Here is a 17,282-nt window from a genome sequence, read left to right as displayed (position 1 = left end):
GCAGATGTAAAAAAAAAAAAAAAAGAAATATTTTTGCACTCATGAACTTAGTACTATCAGGCAAATCACTCGGTTTAATATAAAAACAATTTATATTTATATATATATATATATATATATATATATATATATATATATATATCTATATATCTATATATATATATATATATATATATATATATATTGATCAAAATATATCTATCTATGTATTTATTTATCTATCTATCTATCTATCTATATACATATACATATATATCTATATCTATATATATATATATAGTGATACTGCTCAAATGGGACTATAAATTTCACGTGATCTAAATGGGTGATTCCTATGTTACCTTCCCATTTACAGTAATTTCCAATGATGACTTTACTGATATAATTATAAAACTACTTGTCATGGGATTGTGGGTCTTAAAAGAATGTCAAGGAATGTATTATAGGAACTTTTATAAGGATGTGTGAAGGATGGTTCATTCATTTTCTTAACGAACTCGGCACACGCGTTAAAAATGTAGTTAAGGGATTGCACCTTGCATCTACATTTCTCAACATATTTTTATGCTAGTGTTTACATGTGTAACCAAAGGACTGTCCCATTGCAACAGAAAACACTGACGTAGTGAAGGTACTCATGCGTTGATGATACATTTGTTATATCGGACGTGAAAAGCCATACTTTAGATTTTTTTTCACACTATACTGAAACACGTCATGGTAATAGATAGTTCACGACTGAAACAGTGTCCACTGGCCCACTCTTATTTTCGGGTATAGGATAGAGAAAGAAGGTAGTAAATTACGTTTCAGTTTTCCGCAAGTCCACTTTCTCAGCTTAGGAAGTACAGTATATTTTTAGTTAGTGCAGCCAAATGTTCAGAAGTGATGATATCAAGGCTTTGTTGCATAGGATTTTTTGTTTGTCATCTGCATATACCCTTTCCTTTGAGGAGATTCTTTTTCTAAAACGTATTTAGTAAATAATGGTTAGATTGAAAACTTATTTTACCAACATGTAAACAGTTTCCTAAATGACCACTACATACCTAGACAACTAATGCCCGCTGTTGGAAAGGAGGTATATAATCTTCGTTTACCCTGCTTGAGTCATGTTTCTGTAAAGGTGAAAAATTATTGGCTTTGGACCTTGATAAATTTTATGCATGGATAGATTTTTAAAGTTTACCTTAAGTAATACATTGAGTACTAGCTCTTTTAGTAATGTTAAAAGTTCTTTTCCGACCGAATTACGTTCGTTTGTCACTCTTTTTTCATATGCCCAATTTGCAACAAATATGTTGGTAGCAAAACCAGAGCTCAGGACAATCGAGCACTTCGATAAAATAAGGCAGGGCAGGATGACGGCTCAGGTAGCCTGCTTACTCAGTAGGAATGGACCATACTCTTCTCATGTGAAATGTTGTTTAAGAAAGAGTACTGGTAATTTAAAAATTTATCTTGTACATCAAATAGTAACTTAAGGTTGCTACAGTCATTGTATTCTGTCACCCATAGCCCATCGGTATGTACCACAACTTCTGTAGTACATGGAGAAAGAAACCTGTGTTTAACTTAGGAAAAATCATCCATTATATTACTACTATGCCGGGAATCACACCCGAGAATCTCAGGTGAGAGCCAGACAGCAATCCACTACACTACGAGCAAGTAAAAGTTATCTCACATTATCACAATCTTGTAATCAATGTCCCTCCGCCCCCACTGTGGGCCTGAAGAGGCAGAGATAACCCCTTAGCATTTGGACAAGAAGATGCTTTTAACCCCCAGCGTGCACAAATCGACTGACAGAAGCGTGGTGAAAATCTGTTTATGGAGCCGATTTGTCGACTTTTGGAGAAGTAAAAAATGCTATGCCCAAGTTTGAGAGCTTGAATTTACACACTTTATACCAAAAACAGAGCATTTCAGACCACCTGGTTCATGAGCTATAGCGTGTCAAAGTTAAAAAAAAATTACCTTTCCAGGCGGCGCTAATCCCGTTTTCTATGTGCTCTCACCCCATTCCTCTCTCATTCCTCCCCTCCCATGACCTTCCTCACCCACTCCTATCACCCCTCGTCTCTTCCTCCTCTCTCTCTCCTCCTTACTTCAGAATTTTCCAGCTCAATTTTTTTTTTTTTTTTCAAGCTATAGCATGCAACATAATTATGTCGGTGTTCCTCACTCACTCCCAACCCCCTTCCCCCCCAGTACATGCATTCTGTGTTTGGTGTGTCGATGTATACAATTACACAAACAATAATCTGATAATGAAGGAAAACACGCGACATAAATAGTAACAATGACGTATAATACTCTAGACGGGGGGAGGGGTGTAAACGTACGGCGTACTACATGGGGAGGGCGGTGGGGGAAGAGGCCTGGATGGGTGGTACGGGGGTATAGAGGTGGGAGACAGACTGTCACCAGACAAAGAGGACAGGCAGGCCAGGGATGTGGAGAGTGGGTAGGGGGGTAAAACACTCCCCAGGGACACATGGAGGGGGGAGGGAAAGGAGGTAACCATGGCGATGTGATGGTGGATGGTGGGGGAGGGGGAGGGAAGGAGCAGGAGGCGGTCAGAGGTGAGGGTAGGGGAGAGGGAACAAACGTGGTGGGGTAGAGGGGGGGGGGACGTGAGAGGGCCGTGGGAGAGCACCCCCTCCCGTCTCTCACCATGGGTGCGGGACTACTTCCCGCCTATTCAGCACTTAGTTTTGATTGGTTGGAAGGGATATACATCACAGTCGGGGTGGAGCATGTTGTCCCCAGTGTTTCCCTGAAGCCCTTCAATCGACCTGTGTAATCCTGAAACACACACACACACACACACACACACACACACACACACACACACACACACACACACACACACACACACACACACACACACACACACACACACACACACACACACACACACACACACACACACACACACGCACACACACACACATAATCACCTATCCAGTAAAAAACAGGCTGGAAAAAAGTTCAATTGTGCTAACGGCAACTGCTTTATAAGATCCTATATTCACACCATTAACAGTGACTGTAGTGGCAGCAGTGAGGAGGTCACTTGTCTACAAGTGAGACCATGAGTTTACAAAATTTGTATGTTATTTTTTTATTACTACAAAGCATAATACACCTGAAGCTTCTAATCGACTACACGCATATTGTAAGATACTGAGAATGAAATTGTACTGCAGAAAAGTGACTAAAGGAAGCATAGGAAAATGATGCAACCAACCATAGAGCAATTCCTCCATAGAGGTGGTCCTTGGGGCTCCCGACCTGCCCAAAATTTGTATTGGTGGACGTGTATATACAGGTATGCACAACATTTTGCCTTCCTTGGAATTAAAAAAAAAAAAAAAAAAATTGCCTTTCCTTGATATTCCTAATACTGACCCCAAGTGAGGGTAATGCACTGCATAATATCGTGCCTCCTGTGGGTTGCTCCCAACAGGGTGGAGAAGGAATTTAATGCTCTCTCTTTTGCTTCATCTGCTTGGAAGTCTGAAATTGTTGTTTATTTATTTATTTATTTATTTATTTACAAATTAAAATCTGGCGGTGCATATCATCATTGACTGGGACCCCGGGGGTCATTCCTGGGTTGCATCTCTCTATAACATGGTACTGAAGGAGATCAACCAGTATGCAAAGTTTCCTGTTTACTGGTGCTCATGTATGCTTCTCGTTGTCAAAAATGCACCATCATCTTCCTACTCCTCCACTTGCCGTCCTCCTCGTCATTTAACCCATGGGAATACTTGGTTCACCCACTCTCTGTAGCAAAAATTAAAAAGGAAAGTTCTGACAGAAGATGATGGAAGAGTGAACTCTGGAGTGACACAGAAGGAAAGGTCATTGTAGCAATGAGATTTAAAGTGCTTAGGCCAGTTTATATTTAGATGTTAAATGAACCCTTCTTTTAACCAGACCTGGTCTATGGAGCAACAGAAACACCTTTACACGGTGACCGCGGCTCAGCAATGAAAACTTCCCACAACTCCATCTCTTATCGTTATTGAGGAGGCCATTGCTCTGTGGAAGAATGGGAACTCTGGCTGGCAATCCAATTGGTTCACGTTCAGCGAAGCCAGGGGTCAAAACATCAACAGCAACAAATAATAAGTGTTGTAATGGAAGTTCATAATTATTGCATGCTATGTCCGGTGTGGTCAGTGCATACTTTTCGTACAGCCTTATTAAACAATGATGTCAGTCAAGTTAAACTTGTGCTGGAAATTATAGCCAGTTGTCCTATATAGAAAATATATATAAAAGCATAAAGCATTGTGTTATAATAGAGGAATGAGCGATGTCAGAATGTGCAGTTACTTGTGTTAGAAGCAGAAATACGAGGGTAGATGTTAGCTGCATTAAGGGTATAATGTGTTCTGAGAGTTTACTGTAGCCGATCTTAGGTATATACTGTAAAATGTACTATTTAAGTGTTGGAAATAATGCAAATTTAGCCAGAGCATTACACACGATGTGTCACTGAGGATGACAGCAGATGTTCTTGGATCATCATGCACCAGTACATCTTCAGAACACATGGAGAACAGTTTGTAATGGACGATTTTTTTTTTCTTAACCACATTACTTAATCTTTCATAGTGTAGGTTTCCTCAGATTAATAAAATTCCTTGGTACCATTCAGAAAAAAATTCTTATATACAGATCATCCACTAATTTGCTTCAACTTTAAACGGAGATTTCTTAATATTTTTGTATCAGCTATGACTCACAAACAGCCAAATTACAGTGCAAGGTAGGCCTTAAACTGGGCAGATTTAAGCCTGGCTCTTTTGTGTGGTATGTCCTTCATTGAAGACTGTTTGTGTGGGGAGGGGATGGCATTTTGTAAATCATCATTAACAGAAAGGGAAATTAACCTCTACGTGCTGGCTGACGTGTATAACTGTCACCATTCAAGACCTGGGGCGCCTCCAGTTCATGGGATTTGCCGCAAACATCTTTCCGCCACCCTTTGAACTCTCGTGGGGTCAGTCTGTACAGACGTGCTAGAGACCTGTGGTAGTGTTGTGCTAGTGTGTTTTAGTGATCTGTGTTAGTGTGTTGTAGTGATCAGCGATAGTGCTGTGCTAGTAATACGTGAAAGTGTTGTGCTAGTGTGTTGTGGTGACCCGTAGTGACCCGTGATAGTGATGTGCTACCTTGTGTGAACTAGTGCGTAATGGCTTCCTCGGCAGAGAGCTGTGTCCCCACTGCAGGTATTGAAAAGGACTACCTTGAATTAAAGGAGGAACTCTCGAACTGAAGCGGGAGGTACAAATTCTCAGGCAAGAGAAGGCACAAATGAGGGAATTGTTGGAGGAGATGTTGGTGGAGAAAGAGAAAAAGGCTGAAGGTTGGACACTAGTTAACAAGGGTGCAACGAAGTTCACTCTTAAGAAGCAACCGGAAGTTAAGACCACTAATGCCTTCGACGCACTACGGGACGAATGTGAAGGGAAGGCAGAGAGGGAAGTAGAGCAGAAGGAAGGTGAGAGAACTTCCAGTACAGGTAAGTATAATCAGAACAAGAAAGGTAAGAAAAATGTTGTTGTTGTTGGAGACTCCCAGGTGAGATATCTGAACAGGGCCATGTATACTCCACTCGCTAAACTTGTGTGTCTTCCAGGGGCCAGGGTGGCTAATGTGGTAGAAAAAATTTCAAATATCGTAAAGGAAAGTGGTGACAAACCCACTGTGTGCCTCAGTGTAGGAGGCAATGATATTAGTAGCCGTAAGAGTGAGGTACTGTGGAAAAGGTACAAGTTGATGTTAGAAAAGGTTAGGGAGAGGGGAGGAACCCCTGTAGTGCTTGGTGTTTTACCAAGGTGGCGGGTTGGAAGGGAATGGTTGAGCAGGGCAATAGGGTTTAATTGCCGCCTTGAAAGGTATTGCAAAGATAATGCAATACCTTTCATAGACAGTTGGGACCGGTTTTATGGACGGAGTGCCTTGTATAGTTGGGATGGAACTCATCTTAGCAGGCAGGGAGTTACTGTTTTAGCTGGAATGATAGATAGGGAGTTGGAGGGATTTTTTCGAGATTGAGAAGTAGGTGTACAGGAAGATGCAGCAACTACACTCAGAAATCATTATTACCATGTTTGGATAGATGCATCAATACTTGCAAAATTAAGAACAAAAGTTCAACCAATAGTGTAGATACATCCACTCAGGCACCTCAAATTGAGCAGGCGATGATAGATGATAGAACAAGCGATGATAGAAGGGCGATAAGCGATAGTACAAAAAATTGTTATATTAGTAAAGTAAAGAGTTTCCCAGTTAGTAATAAAATAAATAACAGCAAATGCCAGGGTAGAGGCATAACTACTAGTAATAATCTGAAAGTGTACTACACAAACAGCCGGAGTTTACGTAATAAAATGGATGAACTGAGGGCTTTAATTTGTACAGAGAAAATAGACATTGCCGTTATTAGTGAAACTTGGATGAATACAGACACTCGAGAATTTTTAGCAGAATATCAGATAAAAGGCTATAATATTTTTGTGTCAAACCGTCAGGGAAGAAAGGGGGGAGGGGTAGCTATTTATGTAAAGGATTCATTAGACTGTTACAATAAAGCAGACATTAAAGTAAATAGGGACACAGAAAGTGTCTGGGTTGAAATTAGTAACAATAGGGAGAAATTAGTCTTAGGAGCAATTTACAGATCTCCTAAATTAAGTAGAGCTGATAGTAAATACCTTTGGGAGGAAATTAGGAAAGCATCACAGTCCAGCTTAGTAATAATTGTAGGGGACCTTAATCTGCCAAGGATAGATTGGAGAAATCAGACAGGAGATGCAGAGTCAGAGGAATTTCTAGAGGTAGCACAGGATAATTTCCTTTATCAGTATATCAGGGAGCCCACCAGAGGTAATAATATACTAGATTTGGTTTTAGCTAATAAAGAAAATATCATTAGTGATATAGAGGTTGGTGGACGACTTGGTAATAGCGATCATGAAGAAATTAAGTTCAAATTTATTTGGGATGTCTGTTCCACTGAAAATACCTCCACCGTTCCTAATTTTCGTCTAGGAGATTTCGATGGCTTAAGAGCTTATTTTCGAACGGTATTCCACAGGGAGATTAGCTATTTGAGGGAATGTCAGGTCAGAGGGGAACCCCAGGACATAGATCAGGTGCAGGAAACACCTGGGGATGTCCGTCAGGTGTCTGTGAGGGGGGAGGTGGTAGATAGGAATGTAGTCCACGTGACGGAAATTAACTCAGCTCCAGTACCAAGCAGACGATCGACCAGTGAGAAGTATAACGAGTTAATAAATATAATACACGGAGGCCAAGATAGATATATTCCTTCAAAACCGTTTAGAACTAATAATTCAGAACCTAGATGGTTAAACAACAGATTAAAATCTCTCATAGGCCAAAGGAAAGGAATATATAGAAAAATAAAACGTGGAGAGGAGCACTTACGTAACCGGTACACAATTTTAAATAGAGAAGTAAAGAGGGAGATAAGAAAAGCAAAGAGAAGTTATGAAATTAAGGTTGCCAGTGAATCAAAAGAAAACCCCAAGGGTTTTTATCAAATGTACCGAACGAAAAATAAAGATAGGATAGGACCACTCAGAACAGAATCAGGTGACATTACCAGTGAAGATAAAGAAATGTGCACCATCCTAAATAATTATTTCATATCAGTATTCACCAAGGAAAATCTTAGCCTGGTCCCTCAAGCAGCAAATATTTACCATGAGAATAAGGAAAATATTCTTAGTAAAATAACCATTAGTAAGGAGGACGTATTGAAAGAAATTAATAAGTTAAAACCTCAAAAATCGCCAGGTCCGGACGATATATATGCAAAAATTATAAAGGAAACCAAAGAAGAATTATGTCAGCCACTTTTAACGTTATTTAATGACTCTTTAAGTTCAGGAGAAGTTCCAGAGGCGTGGAAAACCGCAAACGTAGTGCCCATCTTTAAAAAGGGTGATAAATCACCTGCGTCGAATTATCGTCCGATAAGTCTAACGTCAATAGTAGGAAAAATGTTAGAGTCAATTTTGGCAAATAAGATTAGAGAACACTTAGAAAAATTTAATCTTATAAACGAAAGTCAGCACGGATTCAGGCAAGGACGATCCTGCCTCACAAATTTGTTGTCATTCTACTCGGAGGTCTATGAGGCAGTAGATAGCTATAAAGCTTACGATGTTATTTATCTGGACTTTAGTAAAGCTTTTGATAGGGTCCCACACGAAAGGTTAGTTAGAAAGGTTCGAGCACACGGTATAGACGGCGATATCTTAAAATGGATAGAATCCTGGCTGAAAGGACGAAAGCAGAGAGTATTAATAAATGGAACTAAGTCGGACTGGGGATTAGTAACTAGCGGTGTACCATAGGGTTCAGTACTCGGTCCCTTATTATTTATCATATATATAAATGATCTAGACTTAGGAGTCAATAGCAGCATCAGCAAATTTGCCGACGATACAAAAATAGGGCGTATCATTAACTCTACTGACGATTGCCATAACTTACAAAAAGACCTCGATACATTGTCCAAATGGTCTAAAACTTGGCAAATGGAATTTAACGTTGAAAAATGTAAAGTACTTAACGTAGGCAAGACCATTGGAGATACTAAATACAGCTTAGATAACAAAGAAATTAGCAAATCGGAATGCGAGAGAGATCTAGGAGTAATGATTAGTAACGACCTTAAACCAAGGCAACAGTGCATTAATGCGAGGAATAAAGCAAATAGGGTCCTAGGATTTATTTCGAGAAGCGTGAGCAATAGATCATCTAAAGTAATACTAAAACTTTATCTAGCATTAGTAAGGCCACATTTAGACTACGCAGTACAATTCTGGTGTCCTTATTAATTCGTTAGAAAATGTACAGAGAAGAATGACTAAAATGATACATGACGTCCGGAACCTGTCATATGAAGACAGACTGAAAAGACTTAAGTCTGCATTCGCTAGAGAGGCGTAGAGTAAGGGGAGACTTAATTGAGGTATTTAAGTGGATGAATGGTATAAATAAGGGAGATATTAGCAAGGTACTTAAAGTGAGCATACAGGATAGAACTAGAAATAATGGTTTCAAACTAGAAAAATTCCGTTTCAGTAAGGAAATCGGTAGAAATTGGTTTGGTAATAGAGTAGTAGACGAATGGAATAAGCTACCTAGTAAAGTAGTTGCTGCCTCTTCCATTGAGAGTTTCAAGCATAGGCTAGATAAGCATATGACAAATAAGGGGTGGATATAGGATATTGGATATAGAATAAAGAAAATCTTATAACCAATACTAATTCAAAAAAATTTTCTTTTCAGCTTACACTATGATAGTCTCTATTCTCCTTTCACACTTTCCTGTAAAATGTCCACGCCAGTTTTTCTATACGGCGTGGTGTTCTTTCTGACTTTTTCCTGCCGGCTTCGGCTGGAGGGTTTGGAGGGTGGGGGAGAGCCTTCTTCTTTGCTATCCTTATCTCATTCTAGTAGTTTAGTTACTCTTCTAAGAGTTGCCTAGCATGGGCCAACCGGCCTACTGCAGTTATCCTCTCTTCTTATGTTCTTATGACCATTTTCTATGACACCCGTAGGGTTGGTGGGGCCCCCATGTACCCTAATGATGCACAGCTCAGTCTGTACACAGCACTGGTAGAGTGAGGAGCCATGTCTTCATCATCGCTGTCGTCTGATTCCGTCCCACTGCACGCAGGGCTGATTGCATCATCGACGCCCGCGAAAGTTCTGCCCTTAGTGCTGGGGAAAGGGTTCAGTGTCAGTGCCATCGGTCATGCCTTGGACAACACTGTGTCCTCACGGACATTTAGCAAGAGTACTTCGCAGGAGAGAAGTTACCATGTGGAAAGCGAACTCTCACCCTCCGACCCCTTCCTGCTCTCAGACACCTGAAAAGGCTCTCAATCTCCTGCAGGAGGAGGGCAGGGCCTTCCACAGTGACCAGTTCACTGAAGAGGAGGACGTAGATGACCCAGCACACCGGGCAGGTGAGCATGAAGTTGGCAGTCATCTGTGAAATAAATGCCAACGAGCCATCTCACCACCATACTAGCCACCTGCTCACGGTGGTCTCACCCTCGAATGTCCACCTTCACCTCAGCCGAGTACTTCAAGGGCAGAATCACCACAACTGGGCCCTTCAGTAGTGGAAATTTCTACTCGGGCCTCACGTGGTGTTACTCAGCAGGATGCGTCTCCCCACGGAAGGCCAACGTCAGGTGAGTCATCACCCCTTTACTCCCCCACCTCCCACACCTCAACCTCTCCTTCCCTCTCATCCCATACCCGGGGGCGTGGACGTGGGCACGCACTCGGGTGTGCACACATACAGGAAAAATGTGCTGCATATGGGAAATGGCCCACTTTACCAGGTGTGGGTAGAGTGGATGCATTTGTCTGGGAGGATGGAGCAAGATTTGAGCCCTCTGTGATGATGGTTAATGAGGGAGGAGCAGGTGTTCAGGAAGGTGAGCTTCCCCCCAGGCCTTGGACTATTAGCAATATTTTCAGGGCGATATTCACGACTGTTTTTACGGAATTCCTTTGTGTGGTGGCTGAACGTGGCTGCCAGTGAAAGCATGCACATGAGAGACTGGCAAACTGTGGAAGTGGGGGACTTGTTTGTGTGGCTAACCCTTGCCATGTTGATGGTGGCCATAAAAAAACATGTGCTCCATGAAAGTGCAGATGGAAAGGTATTTCAACAGGCACCACATTCTGTACACCAGTTATTATTACATGACCCCGGCGTTGACCAAGTGTTTTCTTGAACATGGTACTGGGTCCTGTGGAACTGTTTGGGAACAATGAATTTCCCCGTATTCCCAGCAAAATGTGGCAACATGTTAGCCCTTCTTTGGCATGATAAGAGACAGGTTAACATGTTGTCAACAGTACATAAAGGTGGGTTTGAGGAAACGGGAAAAACAGACTACAGGACCGGGGAACCCATTTTAAAGACAGATGCTGTTAACGATTATAATATCAATATGCAGCTTGTTGATAAATTGAACATGCAGATTGGTGAGGTTGATTGCCTACATAAGTCCTGCAGGTGGTATAAGAAAGCGTTTTTACACTTTCTTGATATCACCTTCATGAAGAGTTTCATATTGTTCAAGGAGCTCGTCAGGAAACCTCTCTCTCTACGACAGTTTGAGAGAGAGCTTGCACACGAACTCTATGAAGAGTATTCAACTGCACAGGTGCCAGGTGCTAGGGTGGAGGGGGGGATGTAGACAGTGCCTACAGTGGACAGGCCAAGCTGTGCAGAGTACTCCCAGCGGCACAGACTGGTAGAGATTGGCCGTACCACAGCAGGTTGTCAGGCATACAGACAATGCCACAACTGTAACACAACCAAATGCTGTCTCCCAACACGAAAAGAGATAGCCTACCAATGTGGAGAGTACAAGGTCCCCCTATGCCCTAAATGTTTTCGGAAGTATCACTGAGCATGATTTCTAAGCGGGTGTGTGGGATTGTAAATAGTTTACAGGTATTCACAAGTGTGTGTTTTTTTAAAAAAATAAGTGAAATGTTGGATAATATAAGTGATTTCTAGTAAGTGCAATAAGTGTTTTATAATAAGTTCTACAAGTGCAATGCAATAAGTGTTATTGTTTATTGGTTATTGGTGAAAAAATGATTGGAAATACTTTGAGTCTGCCTACCTGTTACAGGAAAGAAAACGACTTGTGAGTAAGCCAGAAAGAAAATTACCTGGTTGGCCATAACTAATGTTTCCCCACGATACTCGGGATATAGTTGTGAATATGTGAACATAAACGTATTTATGATGTGAAGTACAAATAATGTAAGTTGTGTATAACATTTGTAAGATTTTCACGATGCCCCTGATTAGTAGAAGTCAATCTGAACTATAGTACAAGTAATTACCTCATACTCAACCATACTGTGTGAAACAGCCACAGCATTTACTTGTCATGCTGCAAGTACCCGTAATTGTGATGTCAAGTGCAATTATAATTGTCGTTGTAGAGGGAAATCACTATAATTGACAGAAGCAGTGAGTACAGAAAAACAAAGAGCTATTTTTTCCCCACACACTTTCGGGGCACAGTGGCGCTATGAAACAGGCGGAAAACTCTTTGGGGAGCCACGTGGACAGGGTGATGACTAATCCATACGATTGTGATTAAGGAAAAGTCGAGGATCGAGTGGAATTTTCCACGTTCCTTCCAAGGACGATTGGGCAGTATTAGAATCACCACTCTAGTCAGTGCCGCCAACACTAGCCAGCAAGTCCAAGGTCACTGCCCGTCTCAGTGTGTAAAACCAGTCGCCTTCAACTTATCCTTACCTTCATTTGAAAGGAGAGTTGGTGAGCCTTATGTATATTTATTTTTTTCTCTAGCTATTATAGTTTGGCAGATATTAGGGTATTTTTCCCAAAATCTTGGGAATTCCCCTTAGGGAGGAGTAAGTAATTGCGGGAAACCACCGGTGGATAAAGGTTAAATCATACAGACCTGTCATCTCTCTGGTTTTGATATTAATCGGCAAACGACAGGACACTATGACAATCACACAAAAAATGCAACAGCTATGTATGTAATAACCGCACGTCCCATACTTTTCTGGGGGCGGAGGCTGGTATACTTCATGTGTTTCTGTAATGAAGCATGTTGTGAGATGATATCCAGAGATGTGCTTGTGTATCAGAACCATTAATTAACGTTAATGTTCTCATCTATCCCACTCTTCCCTTATTCCCTCTGACACGGAGAGTTTGTTTTTCCCCCAGTTTGATTGTTTGTATGTTTGTCTGTAAGCAGGATTACTTAAAACTAAAGAGAAATTTGGACCAAATTTGGTGGGTAGATAGCCGATGTCCCAGGGAACAGTCGATTAACTTTTGGGACTGATCCGGATCGTTGCCTACATCAGAGTGATGTGCTGCACCGAGTACACCACTAGTTAGACCAGTAATTACCTCCGACAAATAGATACCGCTTTTGTCGGCTTGGGTTTGTTTGTTTTGATTTAGGAGAATTACCCAAAGCGTTATCAACAGATTTTGCTGAAATTTTTTGGAGGGGCAGGGTATGGCACAAGGAACAATTCATTATATTTTGGTGGTGATATGGATCATTATGTAGATCCAGGATTTTTAAAGGGTTCTTTACCATTGCTGGATAGTGGCCATTATTGCTTCTAATTCTATAAATAATGTTTACAATGTTTGCACAAAAGTTACATGAGAACATCTCCATAAGATCTACCACACACCCAAGCTGTGTTGACAAATGAGGGATTATTTAGTCTTGGCAGAGGTTTGCAATCTTGGATTGCTCTTGCTACTTATAATTACACGTGATGATGTACTCTATCCTTCGCTCCTATCATCCGACAAGTACTTAATTATAATTGTAATTAATCTTCTTTTCTATCCCACTCTCCCCTCATCCGACTAGTACTCCTACCTAACATTTCCATTACATCCTGGTTCCTGAAGCGTATGCAAGATTAAGTTTCAAAAGATGTGTGTGTGTGTGTGTGTGTGTGTGTGTGTGTGTGTGTGTGTGTGTGTGTGTGTGTGTGTGTGTTTAATGCTTTAAAAATTGTTTATGCGAATTAAACCATATTTGATGGAAGTTTGTGGGTAAACCTTCAAGAAAGCACACTTAAAATTTAAGACCAATAGGTCCCAAGTTATAGTGTTATGTTAAAAGTTGACGTAGCTATATTAGGCTACATAGATTTTTATCCGTTTTAGAAAAAAAAAAAACAACTTCCGGTAAGAGTTTAAAGTAAGAGAACAATAGAGAATGTCAGTTCTGAAGACATTTAGTCACTTGCCAAGGTCAACCAGTGTGTTTGACTGTCAACAAAAACACTTTGTGTTAGAACTTTTCTTCGTTTCGACGAGATGTGAACATAGGCTTGCATACTAATATTATCTCATACCATTAAAGACTAATATTTACCTCCGCCAAGGAGGTTTGTTTTTGCCGGTGTTGGTATGTTTGTCTGTTAGCAGGATTATTCAAAAAGTCATGAAAGGATTTTGCTGATAATTTTTGGAGCGATAGAGTATTGCCCAAGGAAAAATCCGTTAGATTTTGGTGGTGATCCGTATCATCATCCGGATCAAGGAATTTTTTTAAAGGATACTTTACCATTGCGGCATTGTGGCAGTTTCAACATTTTTCCAGCTAACTCGATAAATAATGCCCACAATGCTGCAAAAAAAATTCAAAGTAACATTACCGCCTTGGCGGAGATTTGGAATCTCGGATTGGTCTTCATACTGATTTAGTTTCTAATCCCAGAGTCGGGGAACGCAGATGAAAGAGGACAATGCTGTAACTTCAGCACTTTCTTCTAAGTACGCTCTGCCCTTTCCATTTCTTCGTGTCCTGTCATGATTTTATTTCCTTATATTACCTTGTTTACTTCCTCTTTATACAGTGGACCTTCTTCAGCATGAAAATCTGACCAAACATTCGACTTCCCCACCTACAGGTAGAGTGTGATGATAACGAATTCCGTTGTGAGAACAACAAATGTACCGCCGAAGCCTTCACGTGTGACGGTGACAACGACTGTGGTGACGGCAGTGATGAGAACCCGGACTACTGTTCAACGGTGAGTTTAAGTACAATAAGTGTTGGATGCTGGTGGTTTCCACTCCATAAATATTTTTCCAGTTGACAGTTTGTACTGTTTAATCCCTATGGTTATTTCACCAGCTTCAGAAATCAAGTTAACAAAGAAATTAAGAGGCATTTGAAGTTCTAATGAGTTTTAGGACGATATTGAAGTATGTGCATAGATAAACAGATGACTAAGTACATGGCTAAGTATTAATGGTGGAGTCAGACTGAAGTATTCCATATATTGCAGCCTTAGCTCTTCAAAGTATAAACACGGATAAAGTTGTGAAAACTGAAAATAAGAGTGAGGAAAAATAAGCACAAGAAGATTTGGGATTATAAATGATAGAATACCTCTGGCATACAATATTATATTGTCATGAAAACGTGCATGGAAGCTATGTTGACGATAAATGACGGTTCAGAATATTATCAATACTGATCGCCTATAGATATTAATGGTGACTGCATGTAAAAGCGATATGTTTTCGATGCTTGTTGAAATGAAAGTGATGTAGAGTTGATCCGTTGCCGAATGGGAAAGACTGAAACTCTGGAAGAATTATGTGCCTTGAGAGAAAGAAAAAAATGACAGTCAGACCAACAACGTCTAGGAAACAAACGTTGATGAATGAAGGGAAGTCAAGTAAAAAGGCTGGAAAAAAGAGCCATGAAAGTTTGTCTTGAGTCCTAAACGTATCTGAGGTGTTTAGTATTAGAATGAAAATTATATACCGAAAGGAGCGAAAATTATGCTATTCTATAGTATTGTCATTTTCAAAAACTACCTACTACAGCCTCCATGCAATGGACGAAAGTCAGTCATATGAAGAAAAGCCTCATACTCCAGTGCTTGTGCGGGTGTGGCAGTAATGTCAATGAGGGGACCAGTACAAATTTCCCCCCTACATTATTTAATGTTCTGCGTGAAATTAAGTAAGTTATCAGACATGGAGTAAGATGGGATTGTGCATACGGAATATTGGGTCATCTTGTAAATTGTTGAAGCAGTAGAGGGTCTACTCATACCACTGGTACGGTTATGGGGATAAAATATACAACAAAATAAAATAAAGGATGTGGTTGTAGCTTTTTGTCAAATTCGGATGGTGTTGCTGATAAAATTCCGAAATGTGCAAAACTGAATTCCCGATGTGAGTTGTGTCTAAAAATTTTAATGCACAGCGGACCTATGCATATTGTCCAAAAATTTTTTTTTTTTCTTTGGCCTCCCTGAAGTTCTGACACCATAGTACTGAAATGACAAACACTTCCAAACTGAGAACGTAAACAACGTAGTTTTCAAAAGTATAATAGGTTCATCTGACATACGAACACAGTTTCAATGCTCATGAAAAATTAAAAGATGTTACAGGGTCTACTGGCAAAACTGACCAACTTGATGCAATAAAGAGAAAAAGAAATAATTCACCAAACTGAGTGCCTCGAAAGATAAATACAGCAATAGCGGACCTTTACGCATAGTTAGAAAGCTGATGGAAAAGTAATAAATATTGCGTAAATTGCTCTTCAGAACATGTCAGACTTAATTAACAATAGGAAAGTGGAACTCAACTCTTCATCATGAAGGTAAAGTTATATTTTAACTATTTCTCTTGTTCAAAAAAATTCTGGACTTTTAAGAGAGGATGCCGATGGTTCTCTCTCTCTCTCTGTCTCTGTCTCTCTCTCTCTCTCAATAATTAAACATAGATCGATAGATAGACAGATTTATAGATAAATATGTCTATCGAGGGGTTATCCGGCGATCTCTACTTAATAATATACGGCCATATATACCAACGATCTCCAGTATTATCACTAAAATAGTCACCGCTACCACGATCCTCATTATAACTGTCATCACTGCTACTATCATAGCAACCATTGTCCCCACTAGCTCTATCATCGCAGCCACTATTATCGCTACCACTACCATCACTCTGAAGAATGAAGTTATGAAGGACAGACACACATATCATTACATACATATGGGTATTATGTTTCCCAGTTCTTCGTCATCCCTACTCTCTTGTAATATTCCTGGTCATTCTTTTATAATGTCAATAGTTCATTAACCTTGTAGCTGGAATAATTTGACTGTGTTGAAAACATTTTTTTAAATACTGAGTATCATTAGAGTAATTCGGATATTAGTAACAACGTAGTCATATTTGTGGGATGTTATTAATCTCTTAACGACGAAAGAAATCTTTACAATATCAGTGGTACAACTGCTAAACGATTTTACTTACCTTAGAAGTGGCCCTGGGATACCGTGTCTTGCCTACGAACGAGGTCATCAGTGTCCTGTGCAACATAAAACTTGGTCAGACCGGAAGAATACTTCTTTGGGAAATTTCGTTTCCCGCCTACACCACCCTCTGCCTACATCGTTTATCCTCCAACACCACAATCTCCTAGTAATGTTTTCAATAGCAGTGTAAGATCAGAACCATGGGGAGCACACTGTCCCTCCCCACCTCCTCACGTAGAGGGATTTAATAGATTAGGATCTTCATCAGTTCCATCTACCTAATGCACGCTCGGAGTGGAGTGCTATGTTTATGCAAATTACAGAAAAAGCTCTGCAGGTCCAACGTTTTATGCTGG

At 40.3% G+C, this 17,282-nt stretch overlaps 1 protein-coding gene across 1 annotated transcript in view; it reads left to right on the top strand.

Moving 5' to 3' along the window:
* Positions 1 to 17,282, top strand: part of LOC145413688 (uncharacterized) — a 616,371-nt gene that overhangs the window by 22,137 nt on the left and 576,952 nt on the right. The window contains exon 2 of the mRNA XM_080283343.1: positions 14,539 to 14,661. Coding sequence (XP_080139469.1) covers positions 14,539 to 14,661 — 123 coding nt within the window. The remainder of the gene's footprint in view (positions 1 to 14,538; positions 14,662 to 17,282) is intronic.

The sequence above is a fragment of the Coenobita brevimanus genome, chromosome 97 (assembly GCF_032717465.1).
Source record: "Coenobita brevimanus isolate Jiangsu-jjx chromosome 97, ASM3271746v2, whole genome shotgun sequence".
Lineage (NCBI taxonomy): Eukaryota > Metazoa > Arthropoda > Malacostraca > Decapoda > Coenobitidae > Coenobita > Coenobita brevimanus.
The sequence above is the reverse complement of the archived record's forward strand: the minus strand, read 5'-3'. Positions and strand labels throughout refer to the sequence as shown.